General features: G+C 57.3%; 1 protein-coding gene and 1 long non-coding RNA gene across 2 annotated transcripts; one reads left to right on the top strand and one right to left on the bottom strand.

Annotated features, from left to right (window-relative positions):
* Positions 1-11,382: 11,382 nt before the first annotated feature.
* Positions 11,383-15,746, bottom strand: BTG2 (BTG anti-proliferation factor 2). Its single transcript, XM_067310622.1, has 2 exons — positions 15,504-15,746; positions 11,383-14,584 (listed from the first exon to the last, which is right to left on the bottom strand). Exons 1-2 carry the CDS (start codon positions 15,658-15,660, stop codon positions 14,244-14,246), a joined length of 498 nt encoding a protein of 165 aa, XP_067166723.1. The 5' UTR covers positions 15,661-15,746; the 3' UTR covers positions 11,383-14,243.
* Positions 15,747-16,055: 309 nt separating this feature from the next.
* On the top strand, positions 16,056-17,991 carry LOC136994189 (uncharacterized). Its single transcript, XR_010886315.1, has 3 exons — positions 16,056-16,146; positions 16,371-16,492; positions 17,748-17,991. It is a non-coding gene; the product is annotated as an uncharacterized lncRNA (long non-coding RNA).
* The last annotated feature ends 6,580 nt before the right edge of the window (positions 17,992-24,571 follow it).

The raw sequence follows: 24,571 nt of genomic DNA, 5'->3' as shown, positions 1-24,571 counted from the left end.
TTTCACGGTTTCAAGTGTAATTTGTTAGAAGAGATTAGTAAATTTGGGTGCCTGGCAGGAGATGCTTAATATTTTCAGTGGAGAAAAAAATCAGCCATTTTCCAGTCTTGAGTTAAATGTCTGTAAGTGCAGCTATCCAAAACCAATCAGCCATTTAAAAAAAAAAGGTAGGCCAAAAAGCCCAGGCGCTAATTTTTCCATCAGACCCTCACCCCAACACTCCCAAGCTCCAAGGACGGGTTTGCACACCCAGGTTGCACCCTGTGGAGTTGAATCATATCTGCTCACGTCCCATATGATCCCACCTCGGAGCTGCCTGTCCTGCAAGGAACGAGCAAATTCCCTTGAGAAAACTCTCCGAACGCCCTCCTCCAGCGCCGCCGGGGAGAAACGCACCGCGGCCCCTGCGTACAAGCCCCCGGCGCTCTGACGCCCGCTTTTGCTTCAGGGCTCCGGTTTCCCGTCTCTCTCGCATAGCAGATTTTTCTGCAAACATAATTCAGGCTGGATTTGCCGTCTAGTGGCTGTAGCAGACACTACACACACGTACGCTGCCTTCCCCGCACCGGGGAGCTGCCGCTCACAAGCGCATCCCATCTGGAGTCCATGCAAGAACAGTTACAGAAAGGAAAAAAATACAGTGAAAACTGTCTGTTAAGAGCGAGGGAAGAGGAGGGATGGCAGTGCAACCGGCAAAGTGCTTCTGGTCTGTATTTTCTGGCTGCTTTCACATTCTCCAGTGTTCGGCCCTGCTTATTTTTAACAGTTAAGCTGGAGGTGGCTTAAAAAAAAATCCCCCACGGGCAGGATTTTTATAGCTCTGGAATTGCACAGAAAACCTCATCTGCAGAGTGCACACCTCTCCTCTGCGCGCCGGGGGCTGTTTCGTGCCGGGGGCTGTTTTGCGCCGGGTTTCTCGGAGCCCCTCTCCGACGCGCGCGAGGTCGTGCTCCCGGGGCGTCGGGGGGATCATTGCACAACAAGACGGGTCGTTACCTCCCGCAGCCAAACCGTGCTCCCGAGGGAGGCACAGACCCCCCCGGAGGTCCCAGGCCGGGGCTCAGGAGCAGGGACAGCCCTGCTCGTGCGTCCCCGCTGCTGGCCGAGGAGCCCCGGGGCTGTCACTAGGTGTCGGCGTTGCCCGTCGCATGTGGCCTCGCTAAGGCTGCAGGGGGACGGCAGGGGCGGCCCCGGCTTTCCCTCCCCAGGGCCCGGAGAGCAGCGCCGGGAGCGAGCTGGGAATAAACCCCAGCTCACTCCAGGAGGAAAGGAATCGAAGATGCGTCCCCGGGCTGAGCCGACCGGGGGACCCGGGGCTCTCCCAGCACGGGACAGCCGGGATCCGGGCCAGGGTGGGATGCTCGCCGGCACGCTGAGCTCCCGGGAGCCCCATCCTCCCCTACGCCGCTCGCTAACCCGCGTCCGATCCTCTGCAAACACGCGCGGCCGCGACCACAGAGCAGCCAGCGCGGATGTGTCACAGGTCCCGCTCTCACGCTGCCGCCCGGGACCAGCCTGGTTTCCGCAGTCCTGCTCCACGGAGAAACCAGCTCGAGGCAAGGCCCAAGGCGGTGGGTTTTCTCTGGAGAGGACCACCCTGGGCATAAAACCTGGGCAAAGGCATGGGAACGATCCCAGTGCATTAGGCAGCGCGCTGCAGGCCTGGAGAACTGCAGCTGGGAGTAAATCACCTCTCTGCCATTAACCACCAAGACACACACCAGGGCCCCGCGTCCCTCCTCCTTCCCAGCAGCAGCAGCAGCACCTAGCCCAGATCTAAGCAGGCCAGGTGGGATGGGGACAGGAGTCCCGGCGCCCGGCTGCACACCATGCACTGCTGCAGACGCAGGAGGGGAGGACGCTTGCAGGATCCTCCAAATCCGTCGAGCGCCACCTCCGGGAGCTGCCCGGGCGCCCGCACACACCACTCTTTGTTCCCACACCGAGCTTTCGCCCTAGAGCGCCGGCGCCCCTTCCAAAATCAACACGGGCCGCCAGAGCCGAGGGATGTTTGCACGGGAGGCCCCTGTTTGCCCACCCAGCCCCTGGCCGCCGGCGCAGCGGGGCCCCGCGGCAGGGCTGCTTGCACGGGGGCAGGCAGCGTGGTTCAGCCCTGGGGGCCAGAGCAGAGCCGAGCCCGGGAGATGCAGCAGCCCCGTGCTGCGTCCGGCAGATGCTTTATTCCCTTTGGGCCGTTGCAATTGCTGATTTACGCCAGCTGGGTGATGGGGGCTGCATCAGCTGGGGGATCGGGGCTGCATCAGCTGGGGGATCGGGGCTGCATCCCCAAGGGACGGAGCAGAGGGCCTGTCCCCCAGGCTCCCTTTTGCACGCTGCCGGGCTGCACCTTGCTCCGAGAGGGAAAAAGCGCAGAGCGCGACCCCGATGGGGCTGCCCCGGCGGAGGAAACCGGGGTGGGACCCCGAGCGGGCTTTGCAGCGGCTCCGGGGACGCAGCGGCGCTGCCACCCCGGCCGAGGTGCCCGCCGGGTCCCCTTCCACCCCCCCCCGGCCAGCCCCGCTCCCCAGCGGCCCCCGGCCACCCGCCTGCCCCCATCCACCCCCCTCCCCAAAAAAGGGGGGGACCCCATTGGTCCGCCGAGCCCGCGGGCGCCCAATCGCCGCCTTGTCGCCAAGGGGCTGCCCGGCAGGGACGGCGATGGAGGGAGGTTTTCCTCCCCTTCCTCCTCCTCCTCCTCCTCCTCCTTCTCCTCCTGTTGCTGGGAGGAGGCTCAGGGCTGCCCTGGGAGGCCGCAGGGCCGGGGAGGAGGAGGAGGAGGAGGAGGAGGAGGGAGCCCTGGGCTTTGTCCACGTCCGCAGAGGAGCCTAAAGGAGGGCGAAACCCCAAAGCAACAAGGGCTTGAACCGAAAAGCGGCTCGCCGGCCCCCTCGCAGGTGTGCCCCGAGGGGGGCTCCCCCGGCCGCCGGCCCTTTCCAGACTGCTCACCCCCACCCTCCCTCCCCCCCCCAGCGCTTTTCCCCCTGAAACGCTGCTCGCCAGCGAACGCAAAGCATTTCCCACGCTTCCCAGGTCGTTTGCAAACGCCCCTTTGCGAGGGTTTTTCTGCAGGAAGTGCAGGACTTTTGTTTAAAAACAACCCCCCAAAAATATTTTCCTCTGGAGAGGAAAGAAATTACACGAAAATTACCCAGCAGTGAGCAATGGGGTTAAGTGAGTAAGTGCAGTAACGCTGGGGCTGGAGGAGGCCGGAGGGATGTGAGCTCGGCGCTGTGCCAAGACCCAGGGAAGGGCTCGCTGCCGCCCGGGACGTCCTCGGCATTCCCCTTGGTCCGCTCTTTTCACACTTAACCTAAAATCCTTATCGTTCTTTAAGTACATGAGGAGGCGGATGCACAGATAGGACCTTCTGAGCACGGGTTAAATTTCTAGCTCGGCTCAGAGCGACCCGCTGCAGAGCAGGATTGCTTTGGACCGACGGGCGCCCGCTCACGAGCCGGAAATCTGAGCACAAAAGCGTCCGTGGCCGGAGCCGGGTCAGGGCTGCCACCCCTCGCCGAGCCACCTGCGGACGTGCGCAAGGCGGGACGAGCAGTAGAAGTTGATTATGAATAAGCTGCTTGGAGCTGGGCCGCGGCAGCTGCGCCTTTGCTGGGAAGAGATAACAAAACCGCTGCGGCAGCAGGAAAACACGTCTTCCCGTACTGCCGGGGCCGCGGCGCGCGGAGGTCACGGGGACCCTGTCGCCCTCCCTGGCACGTCGGCACGGCCAAGCACGCAGACCCATTTCACAGAAGAGCAGACTGAGGCCTGGAGAGGTTTTCCTTGCTCTCGCAGCCCGGGGGCCAGAGCAGGCGGGGGCACTCGGTGCCTCCCCCAGGGGAAGACACCTCATCCCCCAATATATTTAAGACCAGGCTGCACCTCTCCCCACGCGTCCCCCGGCGGCGTTTGGGCATGGGGGAGAGGGGAAGGGCAGGAAATTCCCAATCTGCTCGGCTCCCATTCTTGCCTTCCCTTTTGTTTAACTCGCCATCTGTCCCGCAGCCCCGCATGCCCCGCGCCGGCCGCCACTCGCGCTGCACGTGCTGTAAATATCAAGACAGGCTTTGTCTCCGCTTCAAAAGCCGCCCCGGGCCCCGGCGCCCGAGCCGTGCCGCGGGTCCCAAAGCCCTCGCCAGCCGCGACTGCCAGGCTCCAAAGCGCCCCAGGCTGCCACGGCCGCCCCGGCTGCGCGCGCTCCGATGGGGCAGGGCTCGGGGGGAGCAGGGCTCCCTGCTAACCCCTCGCTGGGGCAAATGCAGCCGTTTCCACTGAAGATTTACCCCGGAGGGGGTGGGAGCGGGGAGACGAGTCCTCCCTCTTTCAATGAGCACCGCAGGCTGGTGTCTGCGCCCGGACGCAGCCTTTTAATTCACAACAAAGCAGAGAACAAGTCGGCGAGGGCAGCTGCTCCGCTTCGGTCCACTCCTTCCCCTTTTCTACTTTATCTCGTGCTATAATGGAAATAAACTCCCTGGTAAAAGGGCTTTGTCAGAGGGAAAATGGGCCTCGCCCTGTGTCTGGCAGCTGGGAACGCCTGGGCCCTAACAGGGGCTTATGGACATTATGGCACATAGCGGATTCCCGCTAACACATTTATTTCCCAGAGGTTCCCAAAGGAGCGGGTGTCGCATTCATGCAACCGGCCTGGGAGCATGGAGGGCGGCTGTTTGCAGCGGCGATGGGGCAGGCAGGTTCGCACCAGCCCTGCGAGCGATGCTCGAACGCGGCCCAGAGTGATCCGGCCGGTCCCAGGAGGTGCCGCTGCCCTCCGGAGCTGCACATCCCGGCTGACAGCTTGCAAAGCGGCTGCACCAGCGTGCCCCAGCAAGCCCCGGGCTGCCGGGGCTGGTGCCGCAGCCCAGCTGGGAGCGGATCCGGCATCTCCTGAGGTGGCTGCATCCAGCAGAGAGGCCGGGATGCAAACCCCGTGTCACCCGTAAAATCCCTCTCCCTATGCCTAGTTACTGCTGGTCGGGATGAGGCCGGCAGGGATTGCTCTGCTCGCCCGACCCAGTCCCGTCTGCCCCACCGAGCGCTCCCTGAACACCGGCCTGACCTGGAGTGAATAATTTAGGGATAAAAAAGCCCAATACCCCCATGCTTGTGTCTGAATTAAAAGAATCTCCCTGTCCTTGCAAAGCCGTTTAGCAGCTTGGTATCCCAGACATTAACATGATCCGGGATCTGCCTCCAGGGAATTGCTAACGGGGGAGCAGGGGAAGAGCAGCCAGCCTGTGCCGGAGGTGACAGTCCTCTCCCGGGGCGGGTGCCTGGCACCGCGTCCTGTCGCTCCGGTCCCCACGGCTCCCTGCGGATCCTGCCCCGTCTCCTGGGCAGCATCCCGTCCGTCTGGGGAAACCTGGCTGCTCTCCGCGTTTCACCAGAGGGATTAGGCACCGTTGCTGATCCTTCAACATGGAACAAGCTGGGAATGTTGACCCAGGACCCAGGACAGTCACCTACTGTGGACGGGGAGGCTCGTGGTCCCCCCAGCTCCCTCCCGCGGTGCCGGTTCAGTCTTGCCGCACGAAGGGCTCGTGCTGGCTACCGGCTCCAGGCTGGGCCCGGAGACGCAGTGCAGCCGAAAGAGGGTGAGGAGCGAATCAAGCCGCTCAAAAACCTGAACGAAACGCAGGCAGCCGCAGCGGGACTCGCGTGCCCGGCCGAAACCTGCCCCGGGCTCCGCGCGGCCGCTCCCAGACGCAGGCACGGCTCCGGGGGAAGCGCAGCCTGGCCCCGGGCAGCCTCCTCCGCGCTTCCTGCTCGGTGCTGAGCCTCCGGCCCCGGCCACCGGCCTTGGGGCTTATCCGGAGCCTTGTTCTGCTCCCCCGGCACAGGCACCGGGGGCTGAGGACGGCGGCAATCCCTACGGTCAGCCCAACTCTGGGAGTCGCAGTTCAGCTGTCAGCTGCCCCAGATCCAACGAGGCCAGGCTGTGCCCGGGGAGGACTGGTGCACAGGCACGGCATCCTCGGGGATGGGGACACGGCATCCCTTGGGAACAAGAACACAGCATCCCTTGGGAACAAGGACATGGCATCCCTTGGGAACAAGGACACGGCATCCCTCGGGGACAGGGACACAGCATCCCTCAGGGATGGGGATGTGGCTTCCCATGGGGATGGGGACATGGCATCCCTGGGGATTGGGAGCACGGCACCCCTCGGGGATGGGGATCAGGAACATCGGTCTGAGACCACACGGCCCCGAATCGCCGCAGGAGGCCCCCGCTCATGTCGGAGGCTGTTGCTCCCGCTGCTCGCCGCGGCGCGGGACGTGTCGGGACGCGGCCGCTCTCGCAGCCTGCCGCTCCGGCTGCGGCGCGTGGGTGGCGGGGAGGGGAGGAGGACGGCGGGGGTTCGGCGTTGGCTTGCCCAATTTTGACAGCCTCCTTAAATAACCATAATTGCTATTATAATATTTAATAAGAATCGTATGCAAATTCCCCAGCGAGCAGAGCGAGCTCTGCCCTGACCCGCGCGCTGCAGAGAGGCCTCTTTTCTCCCCGGCTCCCTCAGCCTCCTCCGGGAAACAAAAGGTGCAAAGTTTAGTGGTGCATGAAAGGAGAAACAAAACGCAGCCCCGGCCCCCCCCGCCGCCCGCGGCCCCCCCGCCGCCCCACCAGACAGATGGCAGCAGTTGTCCCCGCACACCAGTTGCTCGCTGCCGCCAACAAGCCCCTTTTATCCCCCAACAGGTCGTAAATGGGAGCGTGGGGGCCGCCGAGCGGAGGGGGCCGGGGCCGGGGCCGGGGCCGGGCTCTCCCCGCGGGACGCTGGGCGCACAACAAAAACGCAGCTGAAAGCGGCTCCTCTCCCGGCCCATCTGCCCGGGAGCCCCCGGCCCACGCGCTCGCCTCCCCGGGGGCCGCGGCGCAGGCGAGCAGCGCTCAGGGCTGCCGGGGGCGTTTCGGCACGCCGGCTGCAGCGCGGCCGCCCTCCCCGAGCCTCCCGCGTGCTCCGAGCCCTTTGCCCGTCGGCAGCATCCCAAGAGCAGCCAGAAGCCGGGCCGGAGCCGGCGCGCTGCCTCCCCCGGGATTGCAGCAGTCCCCAGCAGGGCTGTGCCCTTCCATGCAGTTTCCCTTGCCAGGAAAGCTCCTTCCTCCCGAGTGAGTGGCACGAGCACCGGGCCGCGCACACAAGCTTTCCTTCGTGCTGGGAGCAGCCCCTTCCCCTCTCTCCGCACTGCAATTTCCACTAAACGGGGGGGCTGCGGGGGAGATGCTCTCCAGCTGCGCGCTCCGGGCCCCAGAGCCGCGGCTCAGCCCGCCGGCAGCGTTTGTGGTTGTTTGGGGAAAATTTTTTTTTTTTTAAGCTAGCATTAAGCGGCGCTTCGCTCTGCCCCAGCTGCTCTTGGAGCCGCTCCAAGCACAGCGAGCGCGGAGGGACGGGACGGGGACGCCGCCGAGGCGGTTCCTGCGCTGCGGCGCGGCGGCGAGAGGCGAGTGGGTGTGCGGCGGGCGCGATACATGCGCTTGCATCTGCAGATGACCTTTCTGGAGGAAGGAGGTTTTTTCCAGGGGTTGCTTCAGCTTTTAGCCATGCTGCCAGGCAGATACTAGATAAGCCCGAGAGCTGGCTGGGGGAAGGGCAGGAGGAAGAGGAAGGTCCGTCGGCGGGGCTGTGGGGAGGAAGAGCAGGCAGGAGCTTGGCAAACCCAGACACCCGGACCCGCACGCCCACCCACGTCCGAGGCTCAGGGAAGGGCCCGGCTCAGCCCTCCTGAGGTGCAGAGCCGGAGGCAAAGCTGCAATCCAGGCAGTTTTCCTGATGCCCCCACCAAGGGCAGCTTCGCTGGTGCAAACGGTGCAGCATCAGCGTTTGCACCAGTGCAACCGGTGCAATGCTGGTGCTCGCTAGTGCAAGCAGTGGAGACGCCAGAGCTCGCTGGAGGACTGCTCCCAAGCGCTCGGGGGGGCCTGGGGCAGCACGGGCTCCTCCAGGCCCTGCAAACCGTCTCCCAGGGCCAGGCCATGTGCTTGCGGAGTTTCTACAGCTCTGGCGGATGCTGGAAGCTAATGTCGGCTCCCGAGTCCCGGAGGCGGGGAGCCCCGCGCCTCCCCTCCTCTCCCAGGCTGGGGAAGGGCGGCGAGCGAGTGGCCAGAGCCGGCTGCTCCGTCTCCCCAGATACAGGCGAGCGCGGCTTCACCCGCGCCGCTGCCTGATTGGCCTCGGCCGTGCCAAAACAGACACGGCCCTGCTCTTCCCGGCGGCCCCGGGGCGGACAAAGAGGGCAGGAAGCACCTGGAGCCCCGGGCGAATGCGAACGTGCCGGGGCAGGGAGGGGGCTCGGCAGCTCCGGGTTTCACTTCTGTCCCTGCTCCAGCTGCAGAGATGAACAACAGCGGCGGCGGCTCGAGCATCTCGCCGCCGGGCACCTAGCTGCTCCGCTCCGGACGGCCCCGCTCGCGCCCCTCCGTCCCAGGAGGGATCTGCCGCGGCCCGGACGGCGGGGCGAGGGGGTGCCCGACTCCTCTGGCCACCAGGAACAGGCGATTTTTTTTCCCCCTTTCCAACAAACTTGTTGCAAATGCAGAGTTTCCAAAGGGCCCTGCTCTGCCCAGCCTCGGGGACGAGGAGGGCAGGGGACAAGGGGGGAAATGCAAAAACAACCCCGACAAGCAGTTCTGCATCCCAAATGCTGATGCTGCTTTTTCAGTTACTTAGAACTGAGAAACGTTCGACTTCTGTAAAAGGGACCCCAGGAAAGGGGAGCAGGATGTTAAACAAACACAAAAAAAGAAAAAAAAACCACAAAAAAATACAAGCAAACATTTTGCCATGAATTAAGCAAAATATCCTCGCGGACCCGGGGGGACCCTGCCCTGCGCTTTGTTGCTGCCGTCCGGCGAGGACGTCCCCCGCGGCGCTTCGGGGCTTGCACGGTCTGCGCCTCCCTGGCAGACCGACCCCGGCTCTGGGGCTCGCGGCTCCCCAGGAAGCCTCGCACCAGCAGCACATCACTAAAGAAGGACGAGACATTAAAACCCGCTGGCTTTTCTACTCCGCATGGGCACAAAAAGCCCTTTCGGATGGCTGGGATCACAGGAGAGCGTTTTCCCCCGAGGATCCGCTGCGCCCCGTCCTCACGTCCTGCCCTTCCGCTCTCCAGCGGGATGTTTGCAGGGGGAACGTGTTGCAACGTGGAAATCGCGTGTCTCATGGCAACCTCCGGGTTTAAGCCCCGGGCACCGCTGGGCTCGCAGGAGCTCGTGTTCCCGCGGAAGGGCCGCGGGAGCGCGGCGGGGCTGGGAACCGGCCCCTGCGCCCCGGGGAGTTTGCAGGCGGGTTTACAGGGCAAAGGGCTGCGCTGTTACCAAAGCCACGTCAGAGACTCGTGGTCACCTGCATTTATATAACGCAGCGATCCCTGATTACAGAGGACAAAATTTGACGCAAGGTCCTCGAATCTGACACTTCTCTGCCCTCCCAGAAACGCCCAAATAAAAAATCCTAACTAAAATCAAACAAAAGCTTGGCAGAAAATGAGTCCAGATTTCAACAGGGAAACGATGGGCAGTGGTGGACAAGGGCGCTTTTATTTATTTTCTGTGCTTTTTACGAGCTGCTGCGAGCTCGCAGGGGAGGCAGCTGGGTCCCAGGTGGTAACACGCGAGGGGTATAGCCCTGTACTCCCTTTCTCCTCCGTGCCCCAGAAAGAAGTCCCCACCACAGGTCTCCTCTGTAACGTGGGGATCTCATGGTGAGAAAATACGATGAAGCTAGAGCCCAGCATCAAAAAGCCTGGGAAGAGCTTGCGGGGCAGATAAAGCTGCACCCCCGAAGCACCCCAGCTTGTCCACGGGGCACCAGGTATCACGATCCTACCAGAAGAAAAATGATGAGCAAAATAAAAATAGTGGATGAGTCACCTATTGAAAGGCTAGCACGGGGATCTGGTTACTGCGCAGGTATCACTGACTCCTCACTGAACACTCCCCTGCGTAAGAGCTGTATTTTTATCTTGGCCATGAGCGACTCAAATTCTGGCTAATCTCAGAGCCGGACCCAACACCAGCCACGGATCGCAGGATCATGCCACGCTGGCCCTGCCACGGACCGTGCCGGCCCGAATGCTCACCCCGGACAGGCCACGCCGGCCCAGGCGCACGTCATCCACCCGAATGCAACAAGCCTTTGAACCCGCGTGACTCCCGAGCTAACCAGGACGGCCCTTCCTCCCTAACAGCCTCATTGCTCAAGCAGCAGCAATTTGGGTGTGTTTATTGAAACTAATGAAGGGATGAGTTTAAAAAGGAGTGGCTTTGACACAGCACCAGAACTGGTCCACAAAATTATTCCCCTTAGAGGTGGCGTGTTAGGATAAAAGCAAGGGAGAAGGAATGGGCTTTACACCTGCCTGGGAGGGTGGTGGGATCAGGCCTTCGGTGCCTCCTTGGTGCCGCTTCTCCAGGGAGCAGGTCTGGGGGCTGCACAGCGAAGCGGGTCCTTAGCCCACAGGAAGGGCCACACAGGCTGCAATTGGCACTCCAGTGACCTCCCCAGAAAGGCTCTGGCGAGTTTTGGACTGAAACCAGCACTAAACAGTCCTGAGTCAATTGAGCCAAGGTCCTTGAACAGGGGCAGCTCGCCCCAAGAGCGGACATGGGGTTAAACACATTAGCTTGATACCCAGCGACCAGGGTTACAGCTCAGGGCTGGACACGCTGAAGTCACCAGCCTTCAGACACAGCCAAAACAGGATCTCGTGTGACTCAGCCCTGGCTGCCTTTATCATGACAGTCCCAGAAACCCTCCACAGGCCTGAACACTTCAATCCCATGAGCTCTCACCCCTCCTCCTGTGCAGGCAAGTGGCTGCTGGCTCAGTCGCCCTTGGAAGGACAGTGGGGATGGGGAGGATGGGCAAGGAGAGGTCATGGCCCTCCATGACATCTGCTCCCTGGTTAGGATCATTAATTTCTGATTTCTAAGTTTTTTTTTTTTTTTTTTTAATGCTGCTTCTGGTGTTGGGTGCAGAGAAGAAAAAGACTTGGCGATCTGCTTTATAACCCTTTCTTCCTGCACTGGCAGGACCCAGGATTTCCACAATGCTGCAGTGAATAAATCCCCTGCTGCTTAAGCCAGAATCCTGTAAAGTCAGCACAGGGAAGGAGGGGAGGCCAGACGCCCACAGCCCTGCAGTAGTCATCAGACCTATTCCCAGTCTTCATTCCTCAGGTTTAAAGGGTCAGATTTAGAGCCAGCATGCTGCGTAAGGAGCTTTTTTCCAAGCCTCCTCCGTGACACATCTGGACATTAACTGCTATCCCACACGTTAACCAAGCCCACAGCATCTGCAGTGTGGGTTTTAGGCTGAAATCCCAACCCTAACCCTCTTTGTAAGCACAAAGGCGTTCCCAGCAAGAAAACAAGGCTCATTTATACTGCTACATTTTTATTAAAGTAACAAAAGCATACCTTTGTCAAAGGATCTGTACATTCTGCATATAAAAACACTGCTATACAATTAGTAACCATCCACTCCCTCCCTCCAAACATAGCTTACAAGCTTTCTCCCATTTTCACCAAATACAAAAAGCAGGTCCCGTTCAACAGTCCAGCTTGTTCTTAAAAAAACGAAGAAAATCCCCCAAATACACGTTCTTAAAATACACACCATTCAGCTCTGCAATTGAGTCTATCAGGCTTATAGGCAGAAGGCAACAGAGCACACTAATTCACAGCTTTTACATGTAACCAGCTACAAGAGAAATGAATTACACCCAAGTTTGGCTGGTTTTGAAGCTAAAACAAGACACATTTAATGTTAGGCTCCTCCATGACAGGGTCAAAAAGAACGAGCTTTGAAAGTGGGGGCACATTAAGAGCAATCACAGAATATTCCTCTGGTTGCAGGCTGGTCACCCACAAACTCTTTTCTGGTGAGACAGAGGGAAGAGAGTATGAGGGTAAATCTTAAAAGACCACATTGATCCGACAAATTACAACTCAAGGAAGTACCAGCCTTCGGGAAACTTCCGATCCAGCCAAGCACACACTGTTTGTCCTGGAGACACTGCACATCTCATCTCAGGCTTTCCACACACCCAGGTGAAAAACATGGACTGAAAACAGCACTTGGAACCTTCCTCCTTGAAAGTGTAGTTCACTTTTTGGAAGTTCCCAAATATTCCTTTCTTTTTGCGACATCACCTATTGCACAAGTTCACCAAGGGAAAAGCCCCAGTGTTTTATTTCAGCTTCTGCTTTGCTGATGTGAGAAATTCAAGTGATGTAGAAGGAAGTGATGCAACTTCAAAGCTACCGTCTGCTATTACCGTTCAAGGACAAATAACTCACCACTTGGCATCTTTACAGGATAAAACAATTGAGGCTGGTTTTCCAGTTCAACGATTCATGATTTAAAACTACAAAAATCCAAACCTAGCTTCTCACATGAGAAGTAATTGGAGAGTTGGGAAACTCTGCTGGATTTTCTAATGTACTTAAAATAAACAGGCTAAGAACTGCGGCAAATGGGAGGCTTCCTTCCTCTCCCAGAGCGTCCAAGATTTGGAAATATATTGCACAAATGTTTGAGAACTTGACTCAAAGGCTGGGAAAGAACAACTCCGGTTATGCCAGTCAGCTGCCAGGTCAAAGGGAAAGGTAAAAGCATGTGCTGTGAAACGGATCTGAGAAAGTTTCGTTAGATCAAACCATGTCAAAGCCCTGGTTTCTGGATCCCTTCTCCCAGGGTCACTGGAGGAGCACCAGCTGGTTAAAAAAAGGCAATGGACATACAACATCCTGGTAAAGGCTCATTCCCCAACAGGTAGATAAAGGTCTCAGGGCAGCACTTGCCGTTCCCACCCCATCTGCAGTTGCCAGAACAGTTTAAGGGCCAAATCCTGATCACTCAGGCAAAGTCTCCCTGAATACACGTACCACTGGGACTCCAAGAGGAGTTTTGCTTGAACAGGCAAAGCACAGGATCAAGCATTAGTTGTGCAAAACAGTTATGTACCAAGAAATCAGAACCAACCGATGCCCCTTTATCAATAACAGCTCCCACTGTGAGCCACTTGCCGATTATTCGGGGGAGGAAGAGAGGGAAGAAGTGTTTGAATTTAAAAACATCACGACACCATAGCACCCAAGAGTCCCAACCTCAGAACAGCCACACACAGCAGGAAGACACTCCCAAAACTTCTGATTAAGAGATAGGCAAGAGAAGTTCTTATACACCAACCTCTAGGGCACAAGGTAAGTTGCTACAGCTCATTTGGAGAAGCAACACTGCAGGTCATCAGCATAAGATTAGGCAACTTGTATAAGCAAAAGGGGCCAGAGTCCACTCTTGGAGCGCAGAGAGGGCCAAACAGGTCATGGTCTGGACATCTCTAAGCCCCAGAGATGAACAACGGTGTTGCTCACAGCTGTTTGGTGCTGACTTCATAGTTTTAAAAACCTTCTGTGTGCAGCATGAGCAGCAGGCAAAACCCAGCTGCTGGGGAGCACCAGGAACAGACACAGCACTCCAGTACCACCCCAGCAGCTGCAATACTCATCTTGGGAACCATCTCTGCTGTGTCCCATCTCACAGGGCACCGATACCCCCATGGCCTCTTCAGTCCAGCAGTGGACAGGAGATGTAGAGGCTGGAGGTGGCCACATGCCCCATCGGTTCACACTGGGAGTGGGACAGAGCAGAGCTGCAGCATCTGCAGTCAGCAGGTCCAGAGGAGATGTGCGAGAGCAAGGAGAGGGATCCCAAGCACCACCAAGGCACGAGGTGATGTTCCCCCAAACACTATATCCAGGCCCCAGAGAAAGATCAGACCAGCTGGGGAGTGAGGATTTTGGTGAAAGAAAGAGCACCTCCCTCGTCCCTTCTCCAACAATATTGCAATACTTGGTGATACAGCAACACTGTTGGGTACCAGGACTGGGAGAAGGTAACACAGCCATCTCCCCCACCAAGCCATGCTTCCCAGTATGGCTCTTCCCCCTCTTCCTCCATTCCAAGCTGCCTGAGTGAGCAAGCTGGCCCATCAAAATTGCCATCCAACACTAATTAGGTAGATATCAGCTTCATAATAAAAACTCATAAGCTTGCAACAGCTTTAAAAAAAGGCACCTAAGACACTGCTTCTGTCCAAAGCAGTGCCTGATATTTTAATTTTGGATTTTCTTGGATTTTTTTAAAAAATATAAATAGCTCTTCATCTTAAAAATAGATCCTCAGGTGAGGTATACAGTAGCCTGTGTCTCGGCAGTGTAAGGAGAAGAGGAGTATTTAGCTGGAGACAGTCATGATGTAGTTTTTGGAAGGGCTGGTGCGACCTAACATCATCTGGTTCTTACAGGTCAGCATCCCATAGGAGCTGACAGGTTTTGTTGCAGTCGCTTCGTACAAGACGCAGATGGAGCCATCCTCACCGATGCGGTAAGACACCTCGTAGGGGTCCACCCAGAGCGTGAGCTCGCTGGGCAGGAGCTGGTAGAGCTGCGGTAGGCTGAGTCCGATCTGGCTAGCTGCCTTACTGATAATGGGGTCCATTTTGTGATTGATCCGGATGCAGCGATACCCAGAGCCTTTGAACGGTTTCTCGGGAAACCAGTGATGTTTGTAGTGCTCTGCAAGAGAAGCAAGAGGGGAAGAGCGGTGAGCAGATGGGCAGCAGCTGTAAGGAGGTCTGCGTCCTGCTGCAATCCCAAGGGAGTTCTGCAACTCGCTGGAGGAAAACCGAGTCCTCTCTAGTCTCCCTCCGTCAGACGGAGGCTGCGGAGCCGAGCACTCGACTACTCGGTCACCGTTTGCTCCGAGGTGCAGGAGCACGGCTCTTCGGGTCCTAGAAAGCCCAGGCAGGACAACGCCACAGCAGCTGCAGACAGGACCCCGACACCTTCTCCACCTCGACCGCTGGGGTGGCCGGGGGAGATACTGGTATCACCAGCAATGAAACGCCGCGGTCTGGGAGTAACATCCAGGTCACGCTACAAGTTCAGGGGCGCGTCGCTATCCCTTATCTCAGCACGGCGACAAACAAACTGTTCCTTCCCAGGACCGATAACGCGAGAGCCGGGCCGGGAAGAGACCCCCGAACCGCCCCGTTAGTGCCGAGCCCAGATGCACTCGTGGGGGGGGGGAAGCACCGAAACCCTGCTGGCGTGGGGCCAAGCCAGGTCCTGGAGAGGAGGGCTGGGAGCAGAGGGGCTGCCGCACAAGGGGACAAAACTCTCGAGGGGGAGCAGGGTGCTCGCCCCGCAGCCCAGGGGGACGCAGGTGGGTGCCGGGGAAGGATGCGTGCAGGCACCCAACCCCGAAAGGGACACGGGTGGGCACCTGGCCCAGGCGGGAGCCACAGCTGGGTACTGGGGAAGGACACGGGTGGGCGCCCGGCCCCGGGGAGGGCGCAGGGAAACACGGGTGGGCTGCGCTCGTCCCGAGACTTCCTCCCCGCCGCTCGGGGCGCCCGGAAAGTTTCTCCCCAGCCCCGGAGGGGGAGGCGGGGGCGGCCCCGGTGGCTGCGCGCTGCCGGGGGCCGCGTCTCACCTGCCAGCGCCTCCCGCAGCGCCCCGCTGAACACCTGCAGCTGCTGCTCGCTGACGCAGCCCCGCGTCCGCAGCAGGCTGGAGATGAAGCCCACGGCGGCGGCGATCTCGGGGGCCATGTCCGCCCGTGGGCCGCTGCCGCTACGTCGCTGGCTCATGGCTCGGGCTCCCGGGAGGAGGTGGCGGCGCGGCCCCTTTAAGGCTGGCGGCAGCGGCTCCCCGGCCCTGCGCCTCGCTCTGCTCCGCTCGGCTCGCAGTGCGCCGCCGCCGCCGCCGCGCCGCCCTTAAATGGACCTGCCCGGGGAGGCGTCATCGGCCGGGCGGCGCCCATTGGCCGAGGGGGCGCGGTATGCTAATAGCGCCTGACCTCAGCGCAGTGGAAGGAGTGACGTCGCCGCGGGGACGACAATGGTGGCGGGGGAGGGAGGGAGGGAGGGGGGGGGCGGGTGACCCGAGCGCTATTTTTAGGGCTGAGCGGGGCCCGCTGCGCCCCCCCCCCCCCCCCGACGGCGGGTCCCGGCCCGGCCCCGGCCCCGCTGCGCCCCCCCCCCCCCACCCCCCTTGACGGCGGGTCCCGCTCCCGGCCACAGCGCCGGGGCAGTCCCGGCTTCAGCGAAGTGGCACTTTTGCCGAGCTGGGATGAGGTGAATCAGCCATCCCGGGGTGACGGTGACCCGTCCCTGGCCCTTCCCACCCTCTTGACTTCAGTTCAGTGCGGGTGCCCGTCTCCCGGGACTGGGTCTCGGGGATATGCGGGGCATCTCGTCTCCCCAGGAGCGCGCGGGCCATTTTCCATCGCCACTGAGCAGCCTTCCCGCATCTCCTTCCCCTGGACACATCACAGATCCTTATTCCAAATCCTTTCCAGGCAGAGATCCCCAAGGCATAGAGCAAGAACCTGCCAGGCAGAGGTGAGGAAGAGGAGGGGGGAATGCTACCAGACCGCACCATACCACGCCACTTTCATCTTCTGCCTACGGAGCATTTAAGGTGAGTGGCGAGGGCAGACGCCCCGGGACCTGGGGCCTCCCTCCAAACAAGAGCCAGGCTGGAGGAAGAGCAGGAGCTGGGAGGAGGTGGCTGCAGCACAGGGAGGACGTGTCCCATCACGGAGCATGGAGAGCAAGCCAAGGCAAGCAGGCAGCAGAAGCAGCGTCCTCGGTTGCCTCCGTGCAGCCCAGCAGCAGGGGAGAGGGGAGCTCGTGCAAGCGGTGCACAGCCCTGACGCTTAGTGAGATGCAACCAGCGCCTTAAAGCCACTACAAACCCGGGAGCTGCACCAGCTGGCCCGGCTGGCAGCCACGCTGCCCGGGATGAAGGCACTCGCCCAGCTTCTGCTGAAACTGGCCTGCAGCTAAAGCAACAGTAGGAGGCCAAGCTCTTTTCTTGCCTTTTCTTTGATCAACCATGAGAGAGTTGCTATCAAAACAGGATGGGACTTCTGAATGAGTATTCCCTGGCAGCGACCCGGCGCTGTTCAGAGCCATTGTCTCGCCGCCCCGGATCCCTGCCTCGGCCTGAGCCGGGGGAGGAGCTGAAGCCCCAGGTCTGATTTGATCCGCACGAAAACGTGTTCTCCTTCCACGGCCAGGGCCTCATTTGGCACCTCCACAAGCAGTGGGTGCAGCTGGAGAAACGGAGGCGAGGAATGAGCTCATGCGGGCTGGCCTCTGCCTGCGGAGCAGCCCCGCGGAGGCCGAGCTGGCGCTGGTTCCCACAGTGCTGCTCCCGTCGCTGGCAAGGCGCTTTCGCGCCGGTGCTCCCTGATAAAGCGGGAGGAGCAGCCCGCGCCTCCCGGCTATCGACCTGCCAGCCCGGCTCTGTCTTATCACTGGTCTTATTGACAGCTCTGGGGTCCCGCAGTGTGGGCATCCTTCACGTTGGCGAGGGCCGTCTACAAGGACCATGGTCGCCTCTTAGCAGCACTCTCAAAAGGGGGGATTTCATGGGTCTTGAAACTCCAGTTATTTTCCATGACTCAAGAATGCAGTAGGATTTATTGGAGGCCTTTGGCTTCCAGAGCCTGCAGCTCATTTTGTTCACACCTCTGTCGTTCATGCATGCACACGCTGCACGTGCAGACTCACCTTCTGAAGCGCTACGACTGTGTAGCAACACGCAGCCAACAGGCCAGGGCAAAGAGTAAGAAAACAGCTTTTAAAATCATACTGGTTTGGTAGAGGTTGATATGAAAAACATTGCCCAGGCAGAGGGCTGCACTGACCCCGTTTGGTGCTCTGCGCAGCTTCAAGGAAGGTGCTTTGGGCAGCCGGCGGAGAAGCTGCCGTGGCTCGGCTCGGCTCGGCTCGGCTCAACTCGGCTCAGCTCGGCTCGGCTCGCGGAGGGCCAGGCTCGCCAGCGGCTCGAGCCTGGGGTCCCGGGTTCTCCCCACCCCCCTCCATCTGCCGCTCCATTCATCCCCAGAGCACAAGGAAGCAGGCAAATCTCTTGCTATAAACCAGATTTGCCTTTGTAAGCTTTGAAATAAACCCAAGGATTAAAGTCTAAGGACTTCTTTTTTTTTTTTTTTAGTCAGCAACACACATGAAAGAAACGCGGGTCCATGTGAAGCACAGAGCGCGATACAGGGCGGGCGGAGGTTATTTATACCGCGGCAGCAGCCAGAGGCCCCCAAAGAAGCTGCATAAGCGCACGCAGCGAGAGCCCGTCCACGCAGAGCTTTATTACTTTGAACACACCTGTACTGTCAGCCACCAAAGACACTCGGAGCACGTGGGCACAACCATAATTGCCATGAAATTAAGAAGCAAACAAAACTATCCTGGCACAAGACACCTTTATACAAATACACCTGTAAAAGCCAAAGCAAAAATAAATTCTCAAGACTGCTACTTTAGTAAAGCATCGGAGAGCCTGCGCAGAGTTTGCAGCCTAACTGGACAAGCTCAGAGCAGGGAAAAGGAGTCGTTTCCCCCATCCGACAGAAGGATCACATTGAAAAGTACTGGGATGGTACCATCCAGTTCTGAGTCACTGTGCAGTAATCGTAGCAAGAGGTCTTCTGTCCTCCAGTCGGCCAAGAATAGCATTAATAGCAAGTGCAGGTTTATTTGCAACTAGGGCTAACTGTTCTTAAGTGCTGTTGATGATCTAACCTCGGCGAGCAGGTTCCCCTGCCCCCCCCTGCTCAGCAAGCAGATGAAATAAGTGGTGGCACCATTCTCCAAATTCAGATCCTCCATTTATTCTTAATCATCGTCACTGTTCCTGCAAGCTGCCCTGGCGCAGCTGAGGGCCTTTGTCTTGCATGTGTTCGTCTCTAGCGCAGGCCCTCGTCTCCAAAATCAGGTTCTCTTCGTTAAGCCCTTCCAATAAGAGATTTCCTGTGGAGCTCAAGGACCTCTAAGCAGGGTATGTGTCCATAACTTCTGGCCCTGTTAAACAAGGCTGCAGTCTTAGAGACGGGGCATAAGACTTAATACATGCTTTCTAATTGCTTTGAGGAGTTACAGAGTAAACAAACAATTATAAAATAAAATTCATTTTATAAAGAGAAATTAGAGCTGTTTTTAATGCTGTTCTGGCTAGATTAGTTTCCACCCTGTGTTTACCTGAAAATGGCTGAGAGCATTTAAATTTCAATTGAAATTAAAAAAAATACATATAAACCTCTCCATAGCGATTGGCCAGATGAGGTTCGTAACTGGTTTGACAGGAATTAAAAGTTCAGATGGGTTTTCAAACGTTCTGGCCCTGTTTGTCCAAAACAGGTTGAGCTGGAAGTTTTACAATAAAAAGGTAATGTGGCTTTCAACGAAGGGTTAAAGCTCCGCATGGACAGACCAAAACACTCACAGGGACTCAGGCTTTTCAAGAGTCAGCAGCTCACAGCTTTTTTATGCACACCTAAAAGGCAACCGTTCCCACACTACACTTTCTTTGGGTATGTTTGGGGGGGGGGGAAGCACCTTTTTTAATACGCTGGGCTGTCGTTCACGACACATTAGACACAAAAACCACTTCACAGGCCGTCGCTTGAATAGAGTCAGCTGCCAGTCAAATAGCCAGGGTGTGATTCCACACCCCCTGTTATCAGCAGAGAAATAGTTACACACAGAGAATTAACATTCAAATCCTCCTGATTAGACGTGTCCCACAGACGGCTAAATGAGCTGTCACTTCTCCAGGGTGGGCCCCTCCCCATTAGCCCAGCATTTGAGAAGGATTTTAAGGTTATCGATTTAGATCTGGGAAGCCAAGGGCTGCTTTTCCTTTACATTAAGGAAAAAAAAAAAAGAGAGACAGAAGAGAAAAAGTCTCTGGGAAGAGCTTTGAGCTTCAATAGAGTGTATTAGCCCGGTTCGGGTCTCGTTATCTGGCTCCGTCGGAGGAGGCACAGGCGGTGCGGTTCCCCTGCCAGCAGCCGCCTGGTTGCTAGCACCAGTTAAGCACAATCAGTGGGAATTTAAGGGGCAAAAAAGCCCAGGGATAAGCAGGGCTAGTACGTTTAATCACAGCTGTAATTGGTAACCTGGGCCTGACCCCAGAAACAGGCCTAGCAGGCAGAGTAAACAATAAAGCAAGAGTCTTAAGCCCAGCCTACACTTAGAGCTAATAAGTCCTTTCAAAACCCACAGTTGTGAAATAGGACTGTGACTGAAGCGTGTGAAATGCAGCAGAGAGGGAGGGGAAGAAAAGGACACGGCGAGAAAACAAAGCCTTTTTAACCTGTTCGCTGCCTAGGTTAGACCTCAGTTTGCAGCACGCACCTCCTCCCGCAGGCAGAGCAAGTCCTCAGCACCCTCCAGCCGGGCCAGAGCCCTCCGAGCATCTCATCCTGCCGGCCCGCGCTGCGCTGGGCTTCGCTGAGCACCCTGCCCCGTCTCGGGGCGCCGGGCGGGCTGTGGTCAGCGCGGGCCCTTGTTCGGGCTGTCCGCCTTGCCCGTGACCTGGCTCCCCGCACCCGCGCTGAGCACCGCTCGTGGGCAGCGTGGGCCAGACGTGTCCGGGCGCACGCGGGGCACATCCGAGCAGCGTCGCTCGCAGACCGCCCGGGCCCCTGCGACTCTCCCCTCTCCCCCGTCCGCAGAGACCCATGCGGACTTGTGTGCGGACTGAGAGGCAGCTGCGTTTCGCAACGGCATCTGAGCACGGTGGCTTCTGTAGCACAAACCCAGGGCTTCGGTGACCGGTGGCACCACGCCGAGGAGAAGCTTTTCCCCGAACAGCCTCCCTCTGATCCACTTTGCCTATTGCACACCATGTTTCCTCATAGAAAACAGCCCGTCTGACCCACTACAAATGTCTTGTCTGTTCAAAAATATTTCAGGCAACAAACATTGCTGCACTCAAGGGAGCCGCAAGCAGAAGGAATTGCTTTTTCTTTGCATTTCTTAGGACTTTGGGCCTAGTTTTCCGATGGCACTGAGCACTCGCTGGCTCCAGGTGCCTTCAGTTTACTCAGGGGGTTTTTCCTTGGCCTCACTAGCTTCTGGCTCGCCCCGTGTTGACAATGTCTCGTGTAAGATGACATTTGTTCAAAGCACAACGTTATCAGCTGGAGAACAAGCCTCAGCCCCACTAGTTCCTCCTGAAGCTGCCCTGTCAAGGAAGGTGTGCAGATGACCTCACGCTGATTTCAGAGATGGTTTCCTGTTCTTTGCATTCGGTTATTGTTTTTTTCCACATCCCCTTACAGGATGCAACTGCCTCCGCCTACCTCTGTTCTTGTTACACAAAACTTGAAAAGGTAGAGAGGGAACAAGAGAAAAGGTCCAGGCAGAGCCCTAAGTGGTTTGGGGATGGAAGTGTCCGCACAGGCAGCTCTACAGTTGTCCCCTGCAAAGCCTGGAGCTGGCTTGCTAGTTTATGAGATGGAGAGAGTCCAGAGCCCTGGCAGCAATGGAGCAAGCAAGGATCAGCAGGGCTCGGGGTGCCCAGCGGTGCGGGAAGACGTGCCTCTGGCCAGCCCCTCGCTCTGCACCACCCTTCTGCCCTTCGGCCGCTCTTGGAGATGACATCTCACCCCGGTCCTCAGCTCCAGCACTGCAGAAGCAGATGTGTGCAGAGGCAGGCAGCTCCCCTCAGCAATTCTCCCTTATTGCGGCACCCTGGGGTATGTCTCCCTACCTGGGCTCTGCTCTCCCCCCCTAGAAAGTCCCCGAATAAATATTGGCTCCGGTCAGGACACAGTTTCAAACCTCCCCACAACCAAGGAGAGGTAAACCCACCAGTAACGCTGATGGTGAACCCACCAGTAACACGGAACGCCACAGAGACACACGTTAACAACCACATGAACTGAGGAGCTTATGGTCTGCAAGGGAGAGACAACTCGCAGGGCAGCAAACTACGGCCTAAGAGATGCTGCGTCTTGTTCAAAGCAAAGGCAAGATACAGGGCCCGTCCCATGAATCGCGCTGCCCCCGCGCTTCAGCCTGGCTGCGTAAGGGACCATGACTCCTCGCCCCCATCCCTGATTTTTTGGGGGGCTTTTGAGGCAAACTTCCCTCCTTAGGCCTATCTCACACCTTTCCTTCTAAGGGAGGCTGGAGGGCTATATATAGGGATTTCACACTGCATTGAAATGCAGCCATACTACAAAGAAGGGATTTTTCTTTTCTTAGAAAAGAGGAGTTAAAAAAAACCCTCTGGCTGAAACCACTAGACTGGATTTTTTCAGTGGTTAGAACACAACTCGTCTGCCAAACTCGAACGCAGCCAGGGAAAAACGACTAGTCACTAGTTGCCAAAGCAGCACATTGCCGAAATCAACATTTATTACTTATAAATATTATAAACGCAGGATAATGTGTCTTACAGTGCCATAGCAACCCCAGTTGTCAGCAAAAAAGAAAAGGACAAGAGCACCAAAGGCGCCGTTGCTGTAGCAGCCGGTGAGTGATTTTACTGACCCTGCTCAGCACTGCCTGACATCTCAGCACTGAGTGGGGAGTCTCTGCTGGACTTGCTTCCATGAATGTGTCTTTTGAAAGCCTGTGAAGAGCCGTTGATTTACCAACACATTAGAAGAGAAAGGCAGGAGGTGGTTACAGATCGAAGTGACTTTTATGATGGCATTGGAGACCTCAGCTACCACCATACAGAGTCCTTTGCTTGAGGGTTTTATAGAGCATAGAGCATCAAGTAGAAAATGGGATCTTTCCAGGAAGCTCTGAGTTTTTCCACCAGCCAGTCCCTGTATACAGACTTCCAAGAGTTTGTGTGGCAGGTGCAGGTTAACCAAAGAGAAGACAAGTAACTCTAGGACTTCCAGATTTTGGCCTACTCCAGCATCGTTACAGCGACCCATGATCAATCTAACATATGGAAACCTGACCTGGTTACGGCTCACTGCAGAATCTCATCCATGTCATAGGTTACGGATCTGCTTTCCCCTTCTCTCCTCTCCCACCAGTCCTCTTAGTCCCCAGATCAGCTCCACAGCAAGGATTATATCAGGTCCTATCTATAGCTGCTATGCTGACAAAGCTCTGCCCAATCCATTCTTCTCCCCATGGCATCTGTATGCCCAGATTGCAAATCCATGGGGGGACCTTTCTCTTACAGCTGGTGAGAGGTGCTGTGCAGTAGATGATCCAGGATCCCACGTGGGAGAGAAGGACACTGGGAGAAGATCCTTGGGGTTCTTCTCAGGCTACACCCACAAATATGAAAGAAGCCAGTGCTTCCCAGAGCCCAGCAAACCTCCCAACCCCTGCAAACATCAATTAGTGCGCAAAGAAGGCCCAGATAAAGCAGGGCAACACCCTACAACAGCTTAGAACTGGGTGGTGCCCTTTCCCAAGAGTCAGGCTGATCCTGGCTTGGACAAACACCTCCTGAGGAACAGGTGGACTCCAAAGGACTGCTCTAGGCTGTTCCCAAGGATTCCTTGCCCTGCCTGGCACAGCCAGCTAGTTGATTTTTGGTGGAGTGCCACACCTGGGCAGGGGGAGACCGGCACATGGTGTACCACACGCATCCACCCTCCTTGCTATCCACGATTTTGCATGTGACCAGCATGCTCTACTTGCCCCCAGCTCTCCCCAACCAGAATACACCTCCTTTGTAGCTGACACCAAAGGACAGCTGAGCATCGGAACAAAGACACATTTAGTATCTTCCCCATAGTGGCTCAGAGGGAGAACATCACAGAGGCTGGAGTTGAACAGATATCCAGCTTTGGAGCTGGAACTTACCCTTGCACTGCCAGGGTGTTTGCAACTAAGGACAGAGGGGGGTGGTTAGTTATAAAAGTAGGGGTAATTTTCTAAAAATCTGGGTTTAGGCATGGCTTTGGATTGCACACAGAGTTCATCAGGGTTTGAACTCCAAATTCTAGGCTGGACCCACGTCCATCACTGACAGAAGCAGCACATAAGCTTTCTTTTCATAATTCTGCATTTCAGCAACAACCAAGGCTTTAGCATAGTCTCTGAAGAGATTTTTCCACTCATATTCAGAGAAATTAAAAGGGTCATGATTTTATCATCTGTATACATGTGAGGACAGGGGTAGGGGCTGGATTCCTGAGCTATTTCAAGTCAAACCTTGGGGCCTCTCCAAGGCCTTATTCTGTTGCCCAGTTTCAGCTCAGGACTCTGGTCTTACTTTGCCAAAACCCAGGAGCTTCACACAGAGCCTAGGTTTGGAATGAAACAGGCACCCTTAAACTTGCTTAAGCTAAACATAACCTCAATGTCCTGGAAATGGGTCTCTGGGAGATGCCCCAGGTACACCAAAGATGTGATGGCCAAGGACCTGGCCTCAAGGACTCTGCTAGAGCTACCATGGAGCAGACCCTCCTGAGAGACCAGCACCCTGGCCCAGGCTGCTTCAGTCCTCCCCATGCTGACCAGCGTTCCCCAGAGCCCCTTGGTGTGATTGTCCTCCACATGCTTGTCACCAGCTCACACTATAATTAATGCCTTTGGGAGCCCAGTTATACCCCAGCCCTGTGTCACCCCACCCGCCAGTAATGGCAGGGACGGTCCCGCTCCCACCCCAGACAGCTATGTTCCTGTCTCCCACAGGGAGGTCAGCGAAGCCATCTGGGATCTCTCAGCACCTCTGGAATTTAACAGGCACCAAAAAAACAAACAAGAT

This window comes from Apteryx mantelli, chromosome 25 (genome assembly GCF_036417845.1).
Source record: "Apteryx mantelli isolate bAptMan1 chromosome 25, bAptMan1.hap1, whole genome shotgun sequence".
NCBI lineage: Eukaryota > Metazoa > Chordata > Aves > Apterygiformes > Apterygidae > Apteryx > Apteryx mantelli.
This window is presented reverse-complemented; position numbering and strand designations above follow the sequence as displayed.